At 40.3% G+C, this 26,935-nt stretch overlaps 3 protein-coding genes and 1 long non-coding RNA gene across 6 annotated transcripts in view; 2 read left to right on the top strand and 2 right to left on the bottom strand.

Annotated features, from left to right (window-relative positions):
* The window catches only part of ASB3 (ankyrin repeat and SOCS box containing 3), a 32,090-nt gene extending 30,953 nt beyond the window's left edge, over positions 1-1,137 (bottom strand). Inside the window, exon 1 of one of the 2 annotated variants that reach the window (XM_080587572.1) lies at positions 1,009-1,137. The gene's annotated coding sequence lies outside the window, so the exon portion shown is untranslated. The remainder of the gene's footprint in view (positions 1-1,008) is intronic. The other variant, XM_080587571.1, reaches the window with a different exon arrangement.
* On the top strand, positions 1,125-14,483 carry ERLEC1 (endoplasmic reticulum lectin 1; the record flags this gene model as incomplete). 2 transcript variants are annotated; one of them, XM_080587577.1, is made up of 14 exons in its annotated part: positions 1,125-1,265; positions 1,526-1,630; positions 2,183-2,263; positions 3,118-3,195; positions 3,340-3,403; positions 5,330-5,370; positions 7,807-8,030; positions 10,447-10,576; positions 11,007-11,168; positions 12,263-12,322; positions 12,627-12,751; positions 13,119-13,196; positions 13,400-13,475; positions 14,184-14,483. In XM_080587577.1, 14 exons carry the CDS (start codon positions 1,125-1,127, stop codon positions 14,253-14,255), a joined length of 1,437 nt encoding a protein of 478 aa, XP_080443703.1. In that variant the 3' UTR covers positions 14,256-14,483. The 2 variants fall into 2 exon arrangements, with proteins under 2 accessions (XP_080443703.1, XP_080443702.1); XM_080587576.1 differs by lacking the exon at positions 13,400-13,475.
* Positions 3,147-14,194, bottom strand: LOC308193201. The gene is made up of 3 exons (XR_013949458.1): positions 14,054-14,194; positions 13,788-13,972; positions 3,147-3,283 (listed from the first exon to the last, which is right to left on the bottom strand). It is a non-coding gene; the product is annotated as an uncharacterized lncRNA (long non-coding RNA).
* Positions 14,484-20,921: 6,438 nt separating the features above from the next.
* Positions 20,922-24,779, top strand: LOC308193196 (toll-like receptor 2). Its single transcript, XM_080587568.1, has 2 exons — positions 20,922-21,130; positions 22,118-24,779. Exon 2 carries the CDS (start codon positions 22,119-22,121, stop codon positions 24,714-24,716), a length of 2,598 nt encoding a protein of 865 aa, XP_080443694.1. The 5' UTR covers positions 20,922-21,130; position 22,118; the 3' UTR covers positions 24,717-24,779.
* Positions 24,780-26,935: the final 2,156 nt, after the last annotated feature.

Genomic DNA, 26,935 nt, shown 5'->3' with positions numbered 1-26,935 from the left:
ACCCAGGAGGGTCCTGTCGAGCATGCTGCTGTGCCAGAGGCTTTTACACCTTCTGGTATATGGATCAACACTGAGTAAATTTCTACCATAGTAAAATCGGGTATTTGGGTGAAACTATCAGATATTTGTCTAGTACTATTAACAGTGAGGTGGAAAATAAAGTGTATCATGTCCACATCCATGCAATGGAGATGAAAATCTTAAACGAGAAGTTGCAGCCATTCCTGACCCAATTATAATCCCGTACAAAATCCTCTCAAATATTAAACTTCTGTGCTTGCTCTGCCTGTGACAGCAAGCTTATACAGCAGGTGCTGGTTTTGCTGTCACGACAGACAGGACAGGGCCCTTTTTAGGCCTAGCTGGAGGGAGGAGCTCATGCCAGCAAAGCGCCTGGTGCTCAGGAAGGACGGCTACAACAAGACACGCTTTCTTAACAGCCCACAGTAAGATATTCCCAAATTAATCACAGCACCCTCTGAAATACCAGGTTTTTGCAGCCGACTAAGTACCAACGCACAACAGCACGAGGTCTCAGAAGTCAGGGTTTCACCACAGCACCGAACAGCCCCACACCGCAGTGGGGCGAGCCAGGCACGGAGCCTGCTGCCACACCTTGCTTCCTGCACCTCTCTGTTGGGAGAGGCACGGAAAGGGCGACTTTACACACTCACACTCACACACACTCACACACGCTCACACACGCTCACGCTCACACACGCTCACGCTCACACACGCTCACGCTCACACTCACACGCTCACACTCACACGCTCACACTCACACGCTCACACTCACACGCTCACACTCACACGCTCACACTCACACGCTCACACACATATATAAACATGAAACACACCCAGACCCGCGCACACGCGGAGGAGCTGCGAGCCGCCCCTTGAGGCCCCGGCCCGGCGCCCCGCGGGGTAGCAGCGGGGACCGGCAGGGGACCGGCTAGCCCCTAGCCCCTGGCCCCTGGCCCCTCTGGCCACGGCCCGCCGCGCACTTACCGCCGGCCGCCCCGGATGTTGATGCGGCGGGGCCGCCCCGCCCCGCAGCCGGCGGAAGCAGACGTGGCGGCGGGGGCCTGTGGCTGCCCGCGGTCCCCCCGAGCCGCCGGGCGGCCATGAGGGGCTGCCGGCCCCGGGCGCTGCTCTGCGGCCTCCTGGCGGCGGTGGCAGCGGTGGCGGCGGGCGGCCGTGCCCTCCCGCACCTCAGCGACGACGTGCCCTTCAGGGTGAACTGGCCCGGCACCGAGTTCAGCCTGGTGGGTGCGCGCCGGGGGGCTGAGAGGGGCAGGACGGGCCCGGGGAGGGCGAGGGGCGAGCAGAGGCCGGCGAGCTGCGGCCCCCTGAGCGCCCCTAGCCCCTCCTCTGCTGCCGCAGCCTCCCGGGGGTGTCCCGGGCCGCCCTCCCCTGGTCAGCTGTACTGCTCACGAATTTAGGAATGTTTCTGAGTGGTAGCACTTTAAAACCCTGATTGGTTCATGGGTTATTTGCGTGTGTGTGTTTTTGGGTTTTTTTTAAGCCTACAACTGGTGTCCTGTACAAAGAGGATAACTACATCATCATGACCACTGTGGATAAAGAGAAATACAAATGCATACTTCCACTGATAGCGAGTGGCAATGAGGTACGTTCAGCCATGTCTTGTTTGTAATCATAAACTGCAGGCAAGTCTTGGCAGCGTCTTCCAAGTTAACTGTTTACATTTTGAAATAGCCCTCATCCTTATGTGATGGAGAATAGCAAGTACTTCACCTCAGGTGACAGACCTTTAGGGGTGAAGAACTTTACCTCTTCAATAGCATGCACATTTATAGAGTAAGAAATAGGAAGAAGTAAACTTCCACAAATGGATTGTTGATACTGTTTTCCTATTCGTAATCCAAGCTGCCATTCTTGACAGAGCAAGCTGGGAGCTGCTACTCTTTTGCAACGTACATATTTTTTAAAACCACAGAACTCTTCTGCTTTGACTGTTTTGTGACTTCTACTTGTCCCTTCTTGTTTAACTAAATTACCTGCCCTGATCACAACACAGCTCCTTCAGGGCAAGAACTAATGAGCTCTTGTATCTTTTAATTTTTCTTACTGCAAAATTAAACTTTTTTTGAAAAACTAATAGATGAATATTAACTAACCGAACTTCTTCCAATTTTAATGTAATATCCTTCCTTTGTAGGAAGAAGAAAAGGACTACAAAGGTCCTACTCCAGGAGAATTGTTGGAACCTCTTTTTAAGCAAAGTAGCTGTTCATATAGAGTATGTCACTTCTGTGTTGGTAATTTGCATGCTAATCAAAAGATTTTCATTCAGTCCATTTTAAGATTTAGCGTAATAACCTGGATAAATATATCTCAAATTTTATGTACTAATTCAGACCAAAATAAATTTTCTGTAACTTTGATTTAACCTATATTATTGATAAAATTCCATGTAGTAGAAGATCTCAGTATACAAATAAATTGGGTTGTTATAATACCAATTTAAAAATGTGGATTTAAATGCTTACTTCCAAGAGTCAAGTTGTAATATGTGGCAGTCTAATGAGCAGCATTTCTCATAAATTGTTAGAACACCAAAACAAACATACTTCTAGATACTCTGAAAGTTTTTCCATTTTTCATCAGCTGTCATCACAATTCACAGGCTCGTGCCTTACAAGAACAAACCAAATAGCAAACAGGCTGGTACTGAGAAACTGAGAGAGCAAAAATGACCAAATGCTATACCTACACAAGGTCTTATGCAAGTCCTTGAGGAAGAGAGAGTGGGTCAAGCCCCATTGATAAACAGCCCGTATCTACAGCAGTTGTTAAAAACAGTCAGTGCTGAGTCAGTTCAGCTTAGTCCCAGTGGTTTTAGACCAAATTCAGTCTATATATCTATTTTTTTAATTTATCTGTGTAAAAGTTAAGAAAGTTCACCTGTTGTGTTTATTTGGAACCTCATCAAAATGCTTAGGGAACACTGAGACCATTCACTGTGCTATTGTTTTTGAAGGTGCTTTTATCCATCTGCTTTGGCTGTGTTTTATTGCTGTAAAAGCCAGAAATTAGGGGGGAAATGTTTTTGGGGGTAATTTATCTAAACAGAAAATTGTTATTATTTTTAAGATTGAATCTTACTGGACTTACGAGGTCTGCCACGGAAAACACATCCGTCAATATCACGAGGAGAAAGAGACAGGACAGGTAGGTTTCTTGCAATTTGGAAGTCTCAGCTGCATTTTCAGTGGCACCTGTGTGCATAACTCCTCCAGAAGAGTTGAAAACCTGTATGCTTGAAAAAGTATGGAAAACAGTAACAGATTTTTTTTTAACCTCTCTTGATTGTAGAAAATAAACATCCAAGAATACTATCTTGGGAATATGATGATGAAGAACCCATTATCAGAACCAGGTTTGTCTTAGATTATTTTGCTAATGCTAATGAGTTCTTTTGGTTTTAACCATTACTCTTTGAAGAAATATGCTGTAGAAAACCAATTCCTGATAGAACAGTACAGCTCTGTACGTTACTGTTATACAAATTGTAGTTCTTAAGTAATTTCTTTCAGCACTTTACATTTATTCATTCTGTGAGTTTCGCTGTGATGTTTAGTTAATTAGATTAATTTGCAATAATTAATTAGGATCGGGGAAAAAAATGCATAGTAGCAATATTGAAGCAATATATGTCAGATGAGTCTGTTTGATAATGTAATCTACTGCCACTCTTTCTCTTTGGGTGGGGAGAAGTGTCTTTCAAGATGGAAACAGCAGCCAAAGTGTGTAGCACATCTTGGGCTCTGCTATTTTGTAGTAGAATGTGGTATGCAAATACACACATTTATAGCCTTTGCAGGTAGATTTGATCCTTGGAATTGTTGCAGAATGTTTTTTAGGGTTTCTGGCACAGACCTTCAGAAATACTGAAGTGCAAAAAGTGTGACTTCAGTGGAAATTAGGTAGCTGAGCCCCAAACTCAAACTAGTTTAGAATAATTTTCTGAATACTTGCATTTTTGCAGATAAATTTTTGTAGATACTGGAAGTTCTGTGTTCACACCTGCTGATATCTGGTTCCCTTATGTAGGCAGTATATTGGTTCAGAGAACTCTCAAAATCCACAGACTAAGTGTTCATTCATCAGAGCTGATGGAAACAGTAGAAAACAATAATTTACCTTTTTTTTTTTTTTTAATTCTAGGCTAGTACATAAAAGGCACCACCATTTTTCCTCCTAAATGTGATTCACTTGAGTGGCTTGATCTCGAAGGGGATTTAGAGCTATTAACCCTATTTCTTTGAATTCCTGTTTGCAACCTTCAGTTAGGTATCTTAGTCCTAAAAAGAAACTTGACTCAGAAACTGCATTATTTGGTTCCTCTTATTAGTAAGTTAGGGTGTTTGCTTGTGTTGTCATTAATCCTGTGCAGAGGTGCCTAATTCTCCCTAAAAGCTGCTGTATGTGATGTTTATGAATTCTGTTGTGGGCTATTATTCTGAGAAGTTACATGTGATGATACTTTAAGTTGTCTTGATAATTTGTGAAGTTATCAGTCTTTTAGTATGTTCACTCTCTGTCCTCTTCGCTTAAGTGGCAGATTTTATTCTATGCTTCCTGTACAGCAATTCACACTACTTCTCTTAAAAAAATAAAATAGATGGAAATAGAAGGTGTTTCAAACCATTGTGAGCTAAATCCACAAGTGTGATACAGTAAACTTGGAATAGCTGAATGGGTGACAGCAAAGCAGAGTTGCCTTTTGCTCATCTAATTCTGAATGGAGTCCAGACCATCTCCTGAAACAGTTCAGAACTAAAGACAGCTTTAACCTGTGACAACTTGTAACCTTACTCTGTTACTACGCTTATCCTCATGATCCTGAGCATAGTGTGCAGTCTAGCCTAGCTTCATCCTATACCTAGGGCACCCTCTGAGGCTGGCTGGTGGGTGGGCTGAAGTACTTGCTGTGTACTGTCTCAGTCTGTAATTCACTCACTTCGAAGAGAATAGTCAGCTATCCCTCGAAGAACAGCAACAGTGGCATGTTATTCTGGCCTCCATGGTATTCCTGTGGTGCTAGAGCTGGATTTGGCCTGTCACATAAACTCAATTGTGTTAAGATGATGCTTACTCGTATTTTATTCTGTTTGCTCTGGACCCTAGATCACTGTTTATTTCCTTTCTTTCCTCTTTTGCACCTGCAAGTTGTTAAAATTGACTCTTGACAGCTTATACACAAAGTACAAGCAAATACACAAAACAAACTTCTCTGTGTATAATTTCACTTTATTTCGAGCTCACAGACTTTATGCTTACCTCATTCTTAATTATTCCCTAGATCAAGAAGAGAAGGAAAATCCAAAAGAGAGTGCAAAAGAGGCAAGTGAAAAACATCTATTTTAACTTTTGCCATCGATAGTGGAGGCAATTTATATATGATGAGATTATAAGTTCCCTAACAAAATGAGTATCAAAAAATGAAACTCTGTTCCCGAGCTGCACTCTTTTCACTTTAGATTATTAGTTACACTGCTTAAAGCTTGCTTAGTCTACTTAGTAAATTTCTTACCCTCCTGTTTATTTAAATTAAAGTTATGCCAATCTTAAACTTATATGAGATCTGAGCTATGTATTCTTTCTCTATGAACACAATACACATATCCACAAAGTCACATTAAGGTCTAGTAACAGTTATTTTTCTAGCTGCATCAGAAATCCCTATTCCCTTTCATAAATTTTGGGTTAGAAATGCTTAACAGAACTGTACAGCACCAAATCTGTAGATTTCTCACCTGACTTGATGACCCATCCTGTAAAACTCTGTGCTTCTGTTTTCCGTTAGAGAACTTTTCTATTATTAAGGTCCCAAAACGCAATTGTGAGTTACTGACTTGGTAGCAAAACAGTGTAAATACCTGAAGCACGCTGGTGTTTGGGATTAGCAACAGCAAATCTGGCCTGCAGATAAACATGCACCTATCTTATTTCCAGTTACCTTTATTTTAATTCTGAAGTCAAACTTTCATCTGCATGTTCTTTGTAATACCGATTTAAATAGCAGAGAGTGATATCTGTCTTGCAGTGGATCTCAGAAAATATGCATGCCTGATCAGCATTTTGCGGGTAGCTGGGGAAGCAGACTCAAGTCAGAATGTGCCTGTTCTGATGGCTGTGGTTCTTGGAAATTGAAGAATTTTTATTCATTACTTCAGAAGTTGCGAAACATTTTTGCGGACTTTTTTTTTTTTTTTTTACCAGTATTTATGATGTATGTACACTGACTTGATTTCAGTCCACAAATAATTTAAGTTTGCAACTTGATTGGAATCTGTAGTCAGGAAAGGGAAAGGATACATAACACAGCTGGGTGGGTGCTGCTTAAAGTAACCAAAAACCTGCTGAGGCTAGAGATTTATCTTAACTGACAGACCTCTCAATAGGATTTGTGTACAAACAGCAGCTCTCTCCATTTAGGTTTCTTGAGTAAGCAATGAAATGCCTAGGTATAATTTTTCAATATTTAAGGAAAAGTCAGTTCTTTTATTCAGGAAGATAGGAAGGAAAGATATCGGTACCGCTTCTGTGAGTCAATGGAATATATCTTTGCTTACCACCTTTGACCACCGAATATTTGGGTATAGAGTGGATATGTGACTGGAAGCTAAGGAGTGCCTGAGCAATTAAGCTACTGCCACGTTCATTCCTGTAACTCTCAAATGTCTCATCACTTCATTCATGATGGAACAGTTGTCAGGAAGAAAAAAAGTCCATGGCCTGTGACAGGGTAGCTTGGTTTGAGAACTCCGCAGTAGGTGAGATGTAGGAGGGTCCCAGTTCCCCTGGGTTTTGGCCCAAGCACAGAAGGCACCACTACCTTTTAGCACCGAGCCTGATTTGTTGTGCACTGAAAACCTTTACTAGCTCAAGCAACAACAGATCGAAAGTGGTCTCGATTGTGGGTTCCAACATGGCTTTTGCACAAACAGACCTTTTGGTACCCAGGAATGTTAGCTGCTTTGAAGATAGGAGCCAAAGAGGGACTTCCTAGCAGTTTGGGGAATTAGTTTCCTGAAGGGGAAGTTGGACAAAACATGAAGGAACAAGTCTGAAGAGAATTTACCTAGGGTGTAGAAAATGAAGGAAAGTAGATTTAAAGTTTTTATTTGGGCTTTGTAAACTACCTTTACTTCAAAATGCATTTTGAAGTAATGTATTTTACACCGCCATTTCAAATTTTATAAAGCATGATTTACTTAGTATATATTGTTAACTTTCTGTTAGCTATGATACCAGATGGTGTGAGATACTCTGTACAAGGAGACACCCGGGCTGGGTATGATAAGGGCAGATACATGGATGACTTTGCAAGGGGCCATTGGGGATTCTTCATGGCCTGACACTGAACAGAAGGTAACATGCCTGGCCAGACCTGAGCTGAGCTTGGCAGAGCTACTCAGAGCTCCTTGGCTCCTAGATTACAGGGTGAACACAGCTGGCTTGGTGCTCTTTCGAAACATTGCACCCAGCTGGTGAGCTTTCTTAGAACTGCACCATCAAGCAACCTGTGCAGAGAAACCAGCTGCTTCTGCAGTCGTGTTTCTAGTCAGACCTCATGTGGCTTGGTGCATCTGTGCAGTGCTGAGCTGGAGGTAATAAACCAGAATGTGTTTGGATGTTGCAGCAACACCGAATCAGTACACGGGGGCTGGTTTCAATCCAGTAGTGCTGGCTCTGCACAATGTTATAGTGTTTTCTGTTTCAGAAAAGTCAAAGGACTTTTACTGTGATCCTTAACTTTTACTTTCTTTCACCTAGATACCTACAAAAAATATAGAAGGGCAGATGACCCCATACTATCCTGTAGAAATGGGAAACGGCACACCTTGTAGCTTGAGACAAAACCTACCCAGATCAAGTACAGTGATGTACATCTGTCATCCAGAAGCTAAACATGAGATTCTTTCAGTAGCAGAAGTTACGACTTGTGAATATGAAGTGGTTATATTGACACCTCTGTTATGCAACCATCCTAAATATAGGTATGATACCCAAATTTTGGCTAACATTATCACTCCAAATTTTCATCAGCTTCTGTGCATGTGCTTATGCAAGTCTTATATTCAGCTGTGGTTTCTGGTACAGAACTGTGATACTCATATGTACTTATTTTGGCAAGTGCAGTTTTGCATAGTCTTAAGAGTTTTCATCTTCAGTTGCACGGTATTTGCATTTTGTAAGTCTCTCCTGGTTGATCCTGTATGAGAAGCAGATGGGAAGTATTTTATTTTCAACAGGTAAGCTTCTGGCTCTGTCATTCAGGAGGAATGCAAACCAGGGCCTGAAGGCTGCGGGCAGACTAAGAACACTCAGTCTCATCTCTTAGTTTACGATTTCAAAGTCTTTGGGGATCATCTTTATAGTATTTAGATACTGCAAATTGCACGCACCATGTATGTGTGCATAGACTTCAACTACTCTATTTAATTTCAAAAAACAGAAGTATGGTCTTCAGCCATAACCTTACTAACATTTATCTTAGCTGTACTCAAAACTTAAGAAGCTCCTATATGTCCTTGCCTTGGTTTATTGCCTTACCACTAGCTGTATGTCATTTTCATCTGAAGAGTTCACAGTTACAGGTTTATTTGTCCAAAAATCAAGTTTAGGATTCTTTTTTTCTCCCCTCTCTGAATTGTAACATGCATCTAGAGGATATCTGTAGTTTTAATAGCTTTGACCTTTCAAAGGTTGTAAGCAGAATTGCTAAGTACATGACATAAAAATGAAAGGGGAAAATAATTGACAGGAGTTCTATTTCCCATACACACAGACATCAGAACAAGCAAGTATTTAGTTGCTGTTCTGAAATAGGCAACAAAGTCTAAAGGACAAAATCCTTGACTGTGCATTTTATACATGCTCCCCATTTAGGGTAAATAAGTGATGCTCTTATATATTTCGTCCCAACTAGCAATTTTATCATGTGGATGGATCTGTTAAGTGCAACAGATAACACAGTATTATCTATTGTGCTCATCTGTTGTTTGTATGCTATGTATTACGTGTCTTATAAGCCTCTGTATCAGCAGAAGAATAGAAAGTGCAAGGCAAATTGTTTTTTTTCATGTGATAAGAATGAAATCTTGAGCCACTATTCCTTCCCAAACTGAAAGCATGGAAGACTTTCTGGCCACTGGCAAGAAATACTTAAACATACGAGATTTTTATTCTCAGACTTACATCTTAGTAAATAAAGATGGGTAGAGATGGTCAGCTTGAAACGCTGCTCAGCGTCAGCAGAGGTAAGAACAGACAAACCAACTTCATTTTAAGTGCACTTTTCCTGTTGTATTCCCCGCAACAGCACTTAGCAGTACTTCAGACACTATTCCTTTACTACGCTTACCCAATAACGCAGTTGCATTAACTTAGCAAAAGCACATCCATTAGTTCTAGTTGGCATTCTTATTTGGTTACAGTTTGATTTTTTTTTTTTTCTTTTAAATTGGTGGACATTTGGATCAGGAAGGAAGATTGAGTAGTAGTAAGACTACTGTAACTGTCAGCGTTATGCTTTTTAAATAAAATTCAGATGAAAACAGGCTTCTTTGGTTTAATCTGGAGTGTAGTAACTATTTAGGAAACACGTTTAGATTCTTTCAACTACAGGGGCAATTGTCATAGAGCTACTGTTGTGTATTACAGACTTTTCAAAGGAGGACATCACAGAATGCCACCTTGCTTCTGAAGCAGTGCCTGCATGTTTGTTTTGTAAATAAGTTTCCTCTAAAGAGCACCTTTTCAATTAGATGAGAAACAAAAACTGTTCAAATACATCATTTGTCAGTATGATTTTCATTTTGATGTTTGCCTTAATAATCTGTTAAGGTTTATTTGGTGTTTTAATGAGGCCTTCATTTGTGTAAAACAAGGAGAAAGGCGTGTTACTCTTCTCTAGCTGATTTTTCTTTCCTGAGATGAGCTGCTTTTTGCAGACATAGCTAATGAAGAGAATGATAGAGGAATAATGATATATGTGCAGTGGGAAAAGCCATACACGTCACAGTACAGGAATGTGTTATTTTAATTATACAGGCACTGCATCTATCAATTTTAATCATTCAAGTTTTTTAACTTCTGAGAGGGCTTTTTGGAGTCTTGACATTACATTCATGGTACATGTACAATGCAGTTTGCTTTTTAATAACTGTTTTTTTCCTTTTGAAGAAAAGTGATTAGATTGTGCTGCCAGTTGTCTGGCAGTGGTGGTAGTGAGTCTGCACTGGGCTACGCTCATTTACATCAGCTGCACAGACATTGTAGCTTTGAATGAGATGGTGCTATTGCAAGAAAAAAATAGCTCAAGCTAAACTCAGTCAGAAATTTTTAGCAATCAAAAAGTATGTCTTGTCTTTAAAGCACGGTAAGTTATATATCCATAACTTGTTTGCACAGGTTCAGGGCTTCTCCTGTGAATGACATTTTTTGCCAGTCCCTGCCAGGATCCCCACTTAAACCTCATAATCTGGAACAGCTGGAAAAACAGCAAGAAATGATGAAGATGCCTTTCAGAAGGGTTAAGGAGGTAGAATTTCTTTAATTTGAAATAGAAAAGTACTTGTTTTCATTGTTACAGTACACATAACTTGCAGTTCAGTGGAGTAAGTTCGTTTACTCAACTTTATAAGACCACGTCAGTCTTTCAAATGGTCTTTAAGTTTTTTGAAATTTCATGTAACTTACTTTGTTTGGAAAGAAAACATATCAATTGTATTTGGGCTACCAGTAGAAAACTTTTGTAGCCTTCTTAGCCTACAGTTTGGAAGGTTGCTATGTTTCTGACTCAGTCTTTTGTTTAGCTGTGTCTAAGGCACAGTGAAAGTGGTGACAGCATGCTTTCATACTTCTTTGCACAGCCTGCCTCACTTAGTATTAAGTAACTTCCTATAGTTTATAAGATTTTGAAAGGGGCATATGAAGTCTAATTAATATATTTTTGTATACTTTAATTTCAGGAAGAAATGCATTCAACAAAAGAAGATAAATTTTCTTCCATTCATAAGCCTGTTGCTGTCGGCAGCCATCAACTATTAACTGTGGGAACAACCCACATCTCCAAATTGACTGATGACCAACTTATAAAGGAGTTTCTTAGTGGTTCTTACTGTTTCCATGGGGTAAGAAATTAAGGCTGCATACAATCAAATAGCAATTCCTTAATTGCAGGTGCAATATGGTGGTGGGTTTTTCATTTTCTCCATGAATGCTGATAGTTGAAGTTAGTATTTCAGCCAGAAGGGGGACTACTTTATTTCCTGATAACAAAAGAGGTATTTTCCTTCAAAAAAATGAATTACTAGTAACTAGTTCAACCTTAACTGAAAATATTCTTTTGATCTGTATTCAAGACCTACTTTTGCCCAGTCTTTGCCTTGGATACTCTTTATATGCTTCCATAGGCATATTAGTTTGGGCATAAACGTATAATTTTAATTTGGGTCTGGAGGGTAGTGAGTTGGAGCTTAATGTTCATGAATGATATTTCCCCTGACTTTGAAGTATTTAAATAGATCCTCATTAAATAACTTTTCATTGGCCGTGCTGGGCAAAATGCAAAGTTGAAGCAATAGTACGCTTCTATTATATGAATAAAACACTGGTGCATTTATTACACAAGCCATGTCAAGTTAATGTTTTAACAGCATTCTTATGCACATAATAATTGCCTTTCGTTGATAGAGGGAAGGCTTATATACCTAGGTCTATGCTAGAAAGGTATCTTTAATTTTTCTGTTGAAAATAAACTTAGTTGGACAGTGAAAAATGAAAGTAGATCATGAGAATTGTTCAGTGTTAATTTTGTTAGTGAGAAAGGAAAAAAAAAGATATACCTTACTGAAAGACGAGCCAGCAGCGAAGAGGCATCTGAAGTTTTCACTGTCTTTAAAAAGTAAAATATTTCTTAAAAAGATGAATAGAGGAGATACAAGTAGTTTAAAGAACTTAGTCCTTACAGTCCTTACATGGCTCTTCTATGAGTTGAGATAAGAACAAGGTCCTCTTTGCTTAAACTCATCTATTCCATCCCTTGCCTATGCCAATTAGTCTAATAAGAGATTCTCTCTCAAAGCAAATCACAAATCAGCATATCTGAATAAAAGTTGGAGTTTTACAGCTAAAATAATGAGTGATTTAGGGTCAGGAGGGAAGTGGGAGTGGTTGTTTTTGGGGTTTTGTTTCATTTTAATGCTGAGATTCTACCTCTCCCTAGGGTGTCGGTTGGTGGAAGTATGAATTCTGCTATGGCAAATATGTTCATCAGTATCATGAGGTACATTTAAATAGTTTTATGTTCTGCCAAATGCTGACTGTGGCTGGTGGTGGGGAGGTTAAAGAATCTGTTTTTGGTTTGAAAAAAGCAGCATCCTTTTCTTGGCTAATCTACATCTTGGGCTTAAGAAGATGCATTTCAGAAAATAAATCCTCAGTGTGCTGCTCAAGAGTTTACGCAGGGGAATGTAGGTACCACGTCAGATAGAGCACAGGGATAATCAAAGCTGAACATGTGTGGGTTTTTGAGGAAATGTTCTTCTGTCATTAAAACAAAATTATCAGCTCAGCCTTTCTTTTTTTAGGACAAGGAAAGTGGCAAGACTTCTGTGGTTGTGGGTACCTGGAACAAGGAGGAACACATTGAATGGTCCAAAAAGAATGCTGCAAGAACCTACTATCTTAGAGAAGATGGTACACAGACAGTTAGGTATGGTTAACTCTGATTATGAGTTCCTGAGTTAGTCTCATACTTGTGATAGAGAAAAACAAGTGCCAGGGCCCAGTTCTGCCATGCATGAATATTCAGTTACATAATAAACTGTTATGAGAAGGTTGTATAGATTTTTCCCCCAGTCGACATGCAAGATTTTGGGTGTGATGCAGAGGAAAAGACTTTCATTAGTAAACAATTATTTGTTTACGTAATAACTGATATACTGCATTTTCCTTGTTTGTTTTGTATATTGGAGTTAAATATTTGAAGAATGACAAGATACGCTATTACACAAGTTAGCTCTGTGCTTAAGAATTCTGTTCACTATTTCCAAACTTCTTCATTCCAAACTTCTGGGCAGGATGGTGTCTCATTTCTATGGAAATGGAGATGTTTGTGACTTAACCGAGAAGCCAAGGCAGGTGACTGTGAAATTGAAGTAAGTTAACTTTTTTTTAGTAAACTGATGTATCGTGTTTCTGCTTCCTAAGCCAGAGGGGAAAGCCTCTCTCTGTCTTTCATAAAGCTCAGAAAGCTATGTCCATTAGCTGGGCTTAGTAAAAATTAGATAGATAGTAAGGAAATATAGATTTCATTTTTGTGCTTACTACATGCTAAACACTGCAAAATTTCTGTTTTCAGATGTAAAGAGTCTGATTCACCTCATGCTGTAACCATATATATGTTAGAGCCTCATTCTTGCCAATACATCCTTGGGGTATGTAAACACATACTTGAATTTCCTAAGATCAGGTGTCACTTTGTAGAGGATGTCTCAAAGTCCATGTTCCACTTTATGCAAAGTGTGTGTAGTGTGGTCGCTTGCATTGGTCATAGAGTAAAAGGAATGTTTTTAATTTGATAAAGAGATTTTTCTACTGAAGTGAAAGGTTTTACACTTACCATCTCAGGCAGGGCTAGCAATGCAAGTCTGCCCCAGACAGGGGAACACAGAGAACATAGAGAAAGCCACAGCAGGATTTTTAAATGCACTGAGGAATGCTAACATCATTTAAGTGTTCTTACTAACCTTAGCGAGCTGCTGCTCCGTCTAGTCAGCTCTGTGCACCTTAGACCTATGACATCTCCCATCCGTTTCCTCAAGTTTAAAACAGTCCCTTCCTTCCACTGACTCTTCACAAAAGAAAGATTCTTGTAACGTACCCAAATACATAACTGCTGACCAAGTATTGCTTTCTGTTCAGTTGCATTTGCCTAGGGAAATGAGGATTTATTATTAGTAATTACATTGTTAATATACTATAGATATCATACACAAAAGTAAAAAGCATTTACCAAGTTTTACAAAGTGATGCTCAAGCCTGTTGCACGCTGTTGTAATTAATCTTGTGATCTCTGTTGCAGTCTCCTGTAAGAGTTTATTAATGATTTTGTAGTTGTTAATATTTTGATCTCTGTGTTCAAGGTGGAGTCTCCAGTCATCTGTAAAATTTTGGATACAGCTGATGAACATGGGCTCCTTTCAGTGCCCAGCTAAAGAACAATATAAGTCCATGAAGAAAGCCATACTCATCAACAACCCAGCTGGTTTTTTTCACATTAACATCATATCTGTGAGATGACCAAGACAGAGAGAAGTTTTCAGCCAACCAACCTCACCAGCAGAATTCTCTTAAGATGAGGGACTCATGAACCACTTTGTGTATAACTATGTGTATATAAGAGGTTATCGATAAACTTTTAACGATTAAAATCTTGTCTTGCACTTCGTGTCTGACTTGTGTATGAGGTATTCTGCAACAATCATCGAGGTAGAAATTATCAACTTTAAAAAGGCAAAATAGACAAGGTCCAGCTTCATGTGAGGAGTTCAACTGCCAACAGAAGGGAAAAGGGAAACTTCTTGCTCAGGAGCCTTCAGCAGCCACTAGAACAAAAGTAATTGTTCTAATGCAATTACTTAGTTTGTCCAAACACAAATATTGCCTCAGTTTGACTGCCTGGAACTGTATTAATATCACAATCTTTTCTTAACTTACCTTGTACCCATTCAGCTGTTACTTCTCTCAGCCTGGGCTGCTCTCCAAGACCCGTTCGGTGTTTTTTGTTTTGTTTTTAAATAGGTGCTAACTCCATAAGGTTCATTGCAATATATTTTGCTGAACATTCCTCCTGACATGAGTCAGAGTTGCTGTTTTGGTTGAGGAAGTCAGAGTTTAATGCTAGCAATTAAAAATCAACATCTTTCTTGTGGGGCAGAGTTGTCAATACTAGCTAGGCCCCCTGACTCCCACTTGTCTGTATTCAGCTGTGTTTCATGTGTGTCTGAGTTGTTTTTTTCTTTTTGGTGACAACTCAGTACATCCACCTGCCCTCATAATGGAAAACATTGGCATGGAGGTCCATTTCCTGGTAACATGCCTACCTTGCAAGTAAGATTTTTTGATACAGTTGCATGAAGTTTTAGTCTGCAGGCAATACATCTTCCTAGAAGTCAGGGGACTAGATAATTGAAATATTACTCAGCAGTATCTGAAGATTTCCATTATACTTCTAAAACAGTTGTTTTTAAATAGGTAAGAAAAAAAATGAGAATCACAAGTTTGGAGCCAACACCCACCATACTTTCAAGGAGTTCCTTCCTAGGGAGAACACTGTAGGGCTGGCAGAAAGTTCCTTCAGTGTTTTTACTAGGTGCTACCTCAGTCATTTTTTCTGTGTGATCACAGACCAACCCTCTTCATACTAAACACACAAAATGACTTGTGTGTCCTTTACCCACAGTCCTGCATTAAAACTGCTAGTGTAGGCTCTGTGCTGACAAGCAAGATCAGTTTGCAACTGGGTAAGATCTAACTCAATGCTTTCAGATACTTTCTCTTGAGTTAAGTTCCACCATAATGAGCTCGGGAGCATTTTGAAAGGTGTGTAATGATGTATGTGCTGGAATGGGCAAAAGCTTGGCAAGATTTCAGTGTGTAGCAATTGTGCATTTTCAGCATCTTGATCAGTATTACTCATTTGTAAGCCAGCTATGGGTTTCCTCTTTTCTAGAGTTGTTGTGCAAGGTGCAGGAGTTTTGACTGATGTCAAATGGAAATCCACCAACCATTTGGCATATGACTAGTTCAGAACTACCCAGAATATCAAGTAAAGCTGCTAGACTGTTGCAATGTAAAAACTAATTTTACTCTCTCTTACTTAGTAGAACAGAACAAAGCATCAGCAGGATGATATGGCATTTAAATTCAAAGTCTTTCTTCCTGATCATATTCTTATTTCTCATGGCTTGTCACTGTGATGGAAGAGAGTCTTCCACCCAGATTTTTTTTATCATTATTTTTCCCTAGTCTTGGGAACCATTAAATAAATGAGGAAAAGCTTCCTTAAATTTTAATCTTGTATCAAGCTAGTAGCTTTTAGAAAAGAGAAGATAAACAGAAGTGTTCTAACTTTAGATATTTAACTTAGTTTCCTTTAAGTATTTTTACTTGCCTTAATAATCATCTGGGCCCATCTCATTAAGCAGGTAGCAATGGATGTTACAAAGCTGCACCAAAAGCTTTTACCACACTGTGCAACAAGTTGCTTGTATCTGCCAGTGAGCAGTAAACAGTCAAGGACATGGTTCCTCAGCTAGGAAAGAGCTGCAGGCTCCTGCAGAACCTTCCCTCACTCTATCTGCATGGATGCTGAGGGTGTAACTGCAGATTGAGTAGCTACAACCAAACTATCTTTAAACTGCTGGGGTAGTAGGTGCAGCTACAGCGATACCGACTTTAGGAAAGGCTCCCCACTTCCCTACCAACCCAGCTTCAGATTTGCAGCTCTTCCTTCTGCAGGTGTTACCCCTTGGCAGCCTTAGCCCCATTTCTGGACTGCCATGGGTAACACTACCTCAGGTACGCAGCAGCAAAGATGCATCCCCAAGTCAACACAGAGTTAAATAAATAAATAAATAAATAAATTTAGCCTTAAATTCCCTAATCTGTCTTTACAATGGGATGGTTGAATCTTAATAAGGCTCCAACAGTAGACAGAAGTGTTTGTCATAAAGGATTGCACAGGTCTGTTTTGAGGTTGAAATTGCCCATATCTACTTACCTTGTCTTAGGAAAGCCAGTACAGACACATCTTAGCGCTGTGCCGTGCTCTTAAGCTCTGAGTGCTCAATCCCCAGGCTGTACGTAGTGGCTGTGTCTCATTGCAGAATATATACAGGCAGCATCTGTGGGGATGGTGTCAAACTTTATCAGCATATATCAGGCTAGGTGACATTAAAGGGAAGAGAAACCACAACATACTAAACCTTCCTGCACATCCATTTGTTCTGGGATAAATTAGATCGGAAAAAAAGGTAAGGATAGGTACTCTGCAGAATTTAAAGAATTCTAATTCCCCACATGGCAAAGAAGTCCCCAGTGCAATAGGGAAGTGCAACCTCTTTGACTAAGTAGCCACAGCACCTCATGGTGTCACTAAAGCCAACAAAAATTCTGCTGTTCTAGGAGCAAATCACACTATCACCAAAAGCATGTACCCAGTTCTCCATATTCCTCAGCTTCTGCTTTCCCATGCACAGGAAGCAATGCGCTCAAAAGTGTGCCTAGCCTGTGTCCAACATATCCACAGGCACTAAAATGATGAAATCCAAGCCTCTGTCTCTGTCCTTAGTGGTCTATGTTACATGACAAAGGCTTCTTTGGATACCGAACAACAAAATGATACATGAGGCAATACCAAATTTACGATGATTTATTGTAGAAATAAAAGACTAGCTTTGTCAGCAAAGTGCATGATTGGATAACAAAGATGAAAAGTAAAGCATTAAGCAATTGTAAAAGCTCAGGTTGGTTAGATATTTTACCCAAAAAAAAACAGCCAAATCCACACCACGCCCCAGTCTCCCATTCCTCTGTCAAGACATCTCCTTTGCCAGGCAGCCCATCAGGTCCAGGCACCAAAGGACTACCGCTGACGGGCTCTCCAACCATGTATTTATTGTGTATTGAGGCTGCGAGACTTTTTGGTCATTGGTGAACTTTGTCCCCTGATTAGTTTTGGCTCTGAGAACTAGACATGGTGCCTTTCAGAACACGTGTTTCAGTTCGAGGCACCCAATTTCAATGGAACAATGCAATCCTGTCCCATAAAGAGGGACTGGATGGCATATGTTATGCTCGTTACTAAGTTTAACTGCTTTCATTCTGGACTGTAAGTAAGTCACTTACCCTTGCCAATAAAGGTCAGCAGAGGGTCTCGCCAGTCTGCTCCAGGCCCAGCTGTAGCACTGCTCCACTCCACACTTCTTCTATGCTCACAGAAACCAAAGAAAAACATCATGAGCCATGAGAACTTTCCAAGTCAGGAGAACTTTTTTCCCCTGTCTTTACTGAAAGGAACTACTACACGGTGCAATACATAACACAAGTTATGGACAGTCCAGCAGACAGCATAAGACTTTTTCAGGGAGAACAGGGGGACTTAAATCCACAAATATAAAGAACACATTTTTCTTTTTGACCCCCTCCCATATCTCCCCTACCAACAGCCGATACGAGCAAGAAGAACCAAGATGGGAGGGGGAGGAGGAAAGATGTGCACAAAAACACAAAAGGCAGAAGAGACTATGATTTGATACTGCTAGAAATAATTTATTCCAGCATTAGTTTGTGTTTTAATACATTTGAACCTGGAAGAAACGTGCAATTGAGAATACCTTCCTTCTATGACCCTCTCCCAGGCAGACCCTGGAACGTGGGAACCTCTCAGTACCAAAAATGGGGAAAAATAGGCTTGCTTGGGTGTGCAGAAAGCACAAAGCAGAATTGGAGCTCTGCAGGTTTCTGTGCCAATCTGCTTAGATTTATACCCGAGATATGATGCAGGTTTGCATCTCAGCCTGAGAGGCATTTGTTTCCACACTCATTTAAGAATCAGCAATGTGGAAAATAATGTGAAAGGCAGACAGCAAATTTGCAGTAATGGTACCGATATAATCTGCAATTAGTCAAAGGAAATTACATGAAAGGAAAGTAGATTTGTGAAAGTGAAACATGCCGCTTATCTAAGATATTTATTTAAATGAGAACAGTTCAAAGAATGAACTATTTTAAGCCCCAGAATACAGGATTCATCCACACAAAAAGAATGAGCATCAGCAACAAGCACCTACCAACATCCCCTGTCCCCACCTTATCAGTACAGAAATGCTCAAAACTCACTTGTGAGTCAGTAACTGGTGGATTCCTCGTACACAACCCAAACCAGTGTAGAATAGCACTGCTCACTTCTTGCTAAGGCCTGACAATTGACAATTAGGAAATGAAATTTGAATTTTCTGTAGGAAAAAAAGAGTCATGTCATTATTGCTACATCTTTAATTACATCTCCACTCAAAGATACTAATTAAATATAGCAGCCATTAGACTTCAGACAATAGGGATTCATTTTAGAGCTAATTTTTAATTGTCATTTAAACTCACAAATTATTAACTACCTGCAAGACTGAATGAAGAAGCAGAGAATACTTATGTAAGACATCTGCACAGCTGGTAGATTTAGCTGAAAGGAGTCAGTGGCACAGTGTGCAAGGCGAGACAGTCCCTGAAAAGTTTCATCTAGCTGAAGGGAAAAAATAAGCCAATCAGGCTTGGAAACAATTTTCTCAAATGGTAAAAAATGAATGGTATTATTCCTTCTCCCTGCAGAGAGGCAGAAGAGTACATTTCCAGGTGATAAATATCCTATTTGTACAGCTATACAGATATGACTTACCAGTTTTTATCCAGCATTCAATTCTAAGCCCACTTTAATAAAAGAAGCTCTTTTAAGGGCTGGTCTCCTGAAGGCTGGTGCTCATTCTCTCTGGGTGTGAGCGGGTCTTGCACAGGCTCATCTAGTCTGCCATCCACGTGCCTATGCTCACAAATAGTTTAATGTTAACCTTACGACATTAACATCAACAACTGGATTCCCTAAATCTGTCTTGGTTCTGCTCTCAACCATGTTGTTTGTATTTTTCCTATTCACTCACAAAAGGCTTTCTTGTGTGCTGCTGTTCCTCCACAATCCTTAAAATAAGACTGTCTTAAAGATTAAAAAAAAAAAAGGAATGCTGGGTGAAACAAATGTTAGAATAATGCCAACACAACACGCTCGTCTGTTTTCTCAAAGATGGAACTATGGACTGAGTTTCAAAAAGAGCATGGCTGTATTTACATAAAGGAAGAAAGACTCGTTAAGGAGAAATAGCTTCAGGGAGTTGCCTCAAGAATATATCCTGACATGTCCGAAATGCTCTTAATTTCCTGTCTTTTCTGCTAAAGCAAGCTAGGATCTGTCTGAAGAAGGCATGACTTAAGGGCAGTTCCCAGAACCTGATGGGGCAGGAAAGTGCCAAGTCTGACTAGAAAGGGAAGACAAACAACCATGGGGCTTTCCAGCCCCTCGGGGCTGGACATGAGAGCCTCTGGGCTACTGTAAGAATTTCCTGTCACTGGCAGTTACAAAACAGTGGAAAAACAATTAAAAAAATAAATAGCAGAAAAAGCAGAGCAGATGACAGTGCTCAACATCTTGTGCAATCTCTGTTGACTCCCCATCTGCTGACATCCTGAAGCGAAGTGCACACTTTTCAGGGTAGCACTACAAACTCTAAGAAAACCTCCTACTATTTTTCCCTAGCTAAAGTGCACAAGAGGTACAATTGCTCTGTTTGTGAACATAAGGTCTCACATGCTGAAAGTGGTCCTGCACTTAAAAGAGCCCAGAAGATCTCACCACCAAGGAAACAACAACTCATGTTACAGGAGCAGATCAGTTTTGTCACTGTGCTCAGGTGCTTTCAGTCCCTTCCTGTGCTGCTCAAGCAGGAGTGAAGCTTCCAGTTGCCCATCAGCAGTGGGACCAGCTCTTGTATTTTCAATTGTAAGTCTAATGACACTTTTTCTCCCCCCCACCCAGGAAAGCTGAAAACAGTGCAGTAGGACATCTATTACAGAACGTCCTCACCGTCAGTGATGGTTCTCATCCCTACCTTTTCTGTAACTTTGCAGCAAGCAGCCAAAAGCCCAGTAGTTATCTTGTGACACCACTGCTCACAGCAGACTCTAAGCCTTAAAACAAGCTACTTCCACACGTTGTTTTCCCCTCAGCAACCGGCTCTCACCAGCAGGAAGATTTCTTACTTTTTCCTGGGAGGGGAAAACACCTCCATCAGGGCACAGGGAGAACAGACAGCCTCCCCCACAGCCTGACCCGCCCTGCTGCCGGCACTACAAAAGCATGGCTCCAGAGACTGGTAGCAGGGAAAGGCACTGGAAGTGTGAGGTAGCCATCAACTGTCTCTCATCCTTAGAAGCTGGAAGGCGTTGAACACCCCAGGCTCGCTTACCGGCACAGTGGCACAAGGTAGGGCTGCAGGGTGCTCTGGTGGGGCTGGTGCTGGCTGAGGGCTGAGGACAGGCTGCAAGGTCTGTGGCTTCCCTCTCCTTCCTTCTTCTCAGTCAATCATGAGAATCTGAGTCTGGTGGACAGCAAAAGGGATTAGGATAAAGCTAAATGGCTCACCTAACAGTGTGCATCTGCATTTTCATGTAACAAATACAAGATATGGAAGTGCATGAAGCAGTGTCAGGAAGCTACCAGGAGAGACTCGGGGCAGGAGAGGAGGTGAGGAGTGATACTGCCACACAAGGGGAAGTCTTCAAGGATGAGCGGGTATGCAGGCAGTGACCTCTCCTGGAGCAGGGCGCTATATACAAATCTCTGGAATTCATCTTCAGAGCAAACTTACTCTTTTCCTTACTCCAACAGGTAAGGCTAAATAGATGTTCAGTGGTCAATTCCTGGTGGAGAGCAAAGCACCAAGTGCTACAGGGGATGTGACCACAAGAAGACAGGTGATCACACAGCTACACAGAGCTCCCTGTCACTTGCTCTTGAACATGCAACTTAAATGACTGAATGGGTTTCAGCTTTGCTCAGTTGTTGTGTGCCATGACAAGAAGCATAAAACCCTCAAGCAGCATTTATGAAAGTGCAGTTCAGATAATGCAATGGGAAGATGTTTTACAAAGGCTGCTTACTACCTATCTAGGGAGGGGGAAAGGGATTTAAAAAAATAGAAAATGCTCAGAGTCATTACAGTGAACTGAAATGAATAGTATGCTCCTTCAAATCATCCTCTGTCACTGTCTTTCAGTATTGCCTCTTGAAAGTAACAATGAAGCAAGATACTTTTTTTTGTGTGTGTGTAGATAACAAGGCATTCATAGATATAACTAATGAAATAATTTCTGTACTTTTTAGTAAGTTATTTATTACTTATTTAAAGCATACTCAGTTATGCAAGGTAGAACATATTATAATGATGGATTTTAAATTTCTTTTTTCTAGGATGGGGATCCTTATCAGAAGTCTTCATTTCTACTTCACTTCTTTCTTATTCAGCAGAGCAAATGGCTTCCTAACTTGGAGAACACCTACCGAGTCTGCCTTCCCATTTTATAACTACTCATACTTAAATCTCTCTTCTGTATCACAAGCACAAGCTCCCAAAATGGCAAGAGCTCTCAACTTCTCACACAACATAATTGAAAAAATAACCAAGAGAGACTTTGAAGGTTTTGATGCACTGGAAGTTTTAGACCTTTCCTACAATCGGATTAAGGACATTGAACCCGGCACATTTGAGACTATGCTCAGCCTTGTTTCTGTGAATTTAACTTTTAATGATAAGAAACTTCTTGTATCTGGTCTTGCACCTCACCTGAAACTCTTAGCAACTAGCAGAGCCTCTGAAAAATCAACAGAGGCAGCTCTGGAGCCTCCTGCATCAGCTGAAGAGCTGCCACATTCAGGAAGTCCACCTGACCTGCAAAAGGTTAATATGAGGCTCAGACGAAGTACAAGGCATCTTCCAAGAGCAGAGGAAAATACAACGGTCTCTCCAACAGCCACATTGAGGCCTAACCGCTGTGGACTACCAATAAATGGGACACTTGATCTGTCAAAGAGCAAACTGTCCGAGGAAGAGCTGATGGAAAAACTAGATCCAGACCTCTGCCAAGCTCAGCTGGACAGTGTTTTGGAGCTTGACATTAGTCACAATGACCTGGAAATGGATCTTCTATCGCTATTCATCCTGTTTTTGCCAATGAAAAATGTACAGTCTATTGATGCCAGTTACAACAACATAACAATTGACAATATAGATGTGGAAGCAATCTGTCGCTTCCCGTTCAGCAACCTTTCTTTTGTAAATATTAGCAACAATCCCCTAAACAACTTGGAAACGATATGCCTCCCTCCAACCATCACAGTAATTGATTTGTCCTTCGCAAATGTAAGTGTAATACCTCAAAATTTTGCTAAAAAGCTATTTAACTTAGAAAATATGTATGTTCAAGGAAACCACTTCATATACACTGCACATCCAAAACCCACCAATACAGCCCCAAAGTTTGCCCCTGGAACTGTACATATTAGTGCAATTTCATTTGTCAGAAACCAGGCTGGTACACCCATCGAAAGCCTTCCAGAAAAAGTAAAACACCTGAAAATCTCCAACTGCTCCATTGTAGAGCTTCCAGAATGGTTTGCCAACAGAATGCAAGAATTACTCTTTTTGGATCTCAGCAGCAATCGGATTTCCATGCTTCCTGACTTACCTGTCTCCCTGCAGCACCTTGACATAAGTAACAGCGATATTAAAATAATACCCCCTAGTTTTAAATCTCTCTCCAACTTAACAGTATTTAATATTCAAAATAACAAGGTTACAGATATGCATCCTGAATACTTCCCATTGACTTTAACAAAATGTGATATTAGTAAAAATAAGTTGAATGTATTGTCATTAACCAAAACCATAGGGAAACTTGAATTCCTTAATGTCTCTAGAAACCTAATAACCAGACTGGAACCCACCAGCCAATTTCATTTGCTCACTAATCTGGATGGTAGTCACAATCTAATTTCAGAACTCCCTGATCGCTTTGGGAAATCTTTTCCAATGCTGAAATATTTTAATTTATCAGGGAATAAGATCTCTTTCCTACAGCGTGGCTCTCTCCCAGTTTCTCTGATGGAGTTGGACATTAGCAACAATGCCATTACAACCATAGTGGAGGACACTTTCGGACAGTTAACAAGTTTGAGCATTTTGACTGTTCAAGGTAAACATTTTTTTTGTAACTGTGACTTGTACTGGTTTGTAAATGTCTACATCCATACCCCATACTTGCAGATAAATGGCAAAGAAAATCTCAGGTGCAGCTTTCCACCTGACAGACGGGGCTCGTTGGTGGAGGGCAGTAATCTCACACTTCTGCACTGCTCCCTGGGCATTCAGATGGCCATCACAGCTTGTGTTGCCGTTCTGGTTGTTTTGGTGTTGACAGGCTTATGTTGGCATTTTGATGGGCTGTGGTACGTGAGAATGGGTTGGTACTGGTGTATGGCAAAGAGGAAGCAGTACAAGAAGAAGCCAGAAAACAAGCCCTTTGATGCCTTCATTTCATACAGTGAACATGATGCACATTGGACGAAAGAGAATCTCCTGGAAAGACTGGAAACTGACGGATTCAAAATATGTTATCACGAGAGAGATTTCAAACCAGGACATCCTGTCCTTGGCAACATTTTTTACTGCATAGAGAACAGTCATAAAGTCCTTTTTGTTCTCTCTCCCAGTTTTGTAAACAGCTGCTGGTGTCAGTATGAACTGTATTTTGCTGAACACCGGGTCCTGAATGAAAATCAGGATTCCCTCATTATGATCGTGCTGGAAGACCTCCCACTCAACAGCGTGCCACAGAAGTTCAGCAAACTCAGAAAACTACTGAAAAGAAAAACCTACTTAAAATGGAGCCCTGAAGAACACAAACAGAAAATTTTCTGGCATCAGCTAGCAGCTGTCCTAAAAACAACAAATGAACGTTTTGTTGTGAGAGCAGAAAATGGATCCACTCAAGATATGTATGAGATGGAATGAGATACAAGAACTCGTAAAGATTGTGCCTGGAAAGCCTGCAGTCAAATAAAAGTGTTTCTGTGATTACCTTCTGCAAAGCCTGCTGTGTTGCAACTGGGGCATGTCTCCGATCAATCCCATGGGAAGTTACTAACAGTTCTGTAGGGTGCACATTATTCAGCCTGAAAAAATAATCCATTATCCAAAGGGCTGAGATCCCAGCACTGATGAAGAGTCTTTCATTTCTGCTTGTTTGATTTTCTTCAGCTATTTCTAGCATTTCTTAAAATGTTGTGGATGTCACCTGAAAGGAAGAACAGCTTGAGTCACACTACATATCCTAAATATCTTTTGGAGATTATTGCAGAAATAATGAAAAGTGGTGACATTCAAAGACAAGGACGTAGTTCAGATTCTGTTCTAGTACAGCTTCAGATATAGATTACACTATGTCTACGTACAAGAAAGACACAAACTGCAGTAGTAGACAGGTAAAACTTTCCTTCTGTGGTTTAGCAAGAAAAGATTAAAGACTTACTTAATGTAGCCATCCAAGAGATGCAAATCGACAGTGCTGTATCATTTGGTTACATGGTGGAAGAGGACAGACCTAAATCCTTTATAATTGCAGATTAACATATACAACCAGATGATCAAGAAAGAGCTAGCCGAGTGTGTCAGTCTCTCCTGTTAAATAACTGGTGTGTGCTTTATTTAAAGTGTTAACGCAAACCTCTGAACAATAAGCAAAAAAAATCTGTATATTTAAATTTAAGAAAGTTTCACTTGACACAACCAGCCTAATCCATTTCAAATGGAATCAGTGCCGTCTCTGCATAGTCGCTACCATCACCAACTGCTACTTAATTTTTATTTGGGGAAAAAAATAATCAGCTGATCTAACTCCTACATTGAAGTGAAATCAACAAACCACGACAGTAAATAAGTATCAGATGAGAACAAACCATTTAGTGTACCACAACCTGGATTCATTCATAAGATGAGCAAATCCAAATAACTTATCTTTACCTGGTCTAGTACCACATGTGTGACAGTGGCCAACACCAGTGACTTCAGAAGATGCTGAAAAATGCACTGAAAATGTATATTGGAAAACCTATTCCACCACGATGGCTTCACCCTAACCCCACAAATCAAGAATGCTTTAATTCCTGGAGCAAACATTTCATATCCATTCTAAACTGTGTTGGCATTAACTATCAGGTTCCTGGGTAGTCATACTACCCACATGAAGTTCCTGTTAAACCTTCCTCCTTTTTTCTTAATAGTTCTGCAGCAAGGAGGTCCATAGCATATACACGGGCAGCAAGAAAAGTGCAGCGCATTATCAGTCTTAGAATTTTCTACTTCCATATTCCCGAGATACTTTCTTGCTCGTGTATGGATCGCCCTAACTACAGACCTACTTTTTCTAAACTGTTCAGTATTCAGATACTTACGTTACTTACTCTCTTCTCAGTCTCTCTTCCCATACACTTTCCATCTTTTTCCAGCACTCTGTTGCTTCCAATTAATTGCCTTTTTATATTTTAACTTCACACTTCGCAGTCGTGTTTTATGCTGTACTGGTTCTGTGCTCTGCAGAAGATGGTACTAATACTACAAAGGGAATAAAGGGAAAAAAAGAAAAGATAGACCACAGAAGAGTCTAAAGCAAGTAATTTTTATCATATAAATGATTACTTGGATTTAGATCATACTTCAAAGAAGTCATGGCTACCTGTTTTCAAAATCAAATCACTCCTTTTTACTACATTCATAAATCTCCCCCAGAAGTTAATAAAGAGAATTGAAAAATTAATCAGATATTGTTCCTACCACAGATTGAAGTTGTTACACTTTCCTATCTGACACTATAAACTTATTAACACGTTGGTTGTTTAAAGGGCACAACTGGCACCAGGGGCTAAACAGAAGAACAATATTGCACAGTGTTTTTGAGGAGCTTCATTTAGTTTGTCTTAATCACACATCACATAAAAGCAGTAAAACCTCCTTCTGTCTTAAAGCTGTACCTTCTTCCCTTCATTCCCACGAGTACTCAACACAAATTACTTTTGTGAATAAGGTAAGGAGGATTTAATTTTCTATCATGTGATGAAGTTCATGTGATCCAAAACAAATGCACAGTATGGAATTGGGCACACATGCTGCAAACTCAAAAACTGCTTAATGTGTCAAAACCAGTCCTAACGCACATCTTTAACTTCCACAAGGTA

The sequence above is a fragment of the Anser brachyrhynchus genome (genome assembly GCF_964034855.1).
Source record: "Anser brachyrhynchus genome assembly, chromosome: 3".
Lineage (NCBI taxonomy): Eukaryota > Metazoa > Chordata > Aves > Anseriformes > Anatidae > Anser > Anser brachyrhynchus.
The sequence above is the reverse complement of the archived record's forward strand: the minus strand, read 5'-3'. Positions and strand labels throughout refer to the sequence as shown.

Coding starts and splice junctions, on each gene's coding strand:
- LOC308193196 (XM_080587568.1), top strand. CDS start 22,119: ATGGGGATCCTTATCAGAAGTCTTCATTTCTACTTCACTTCTTTCTTA.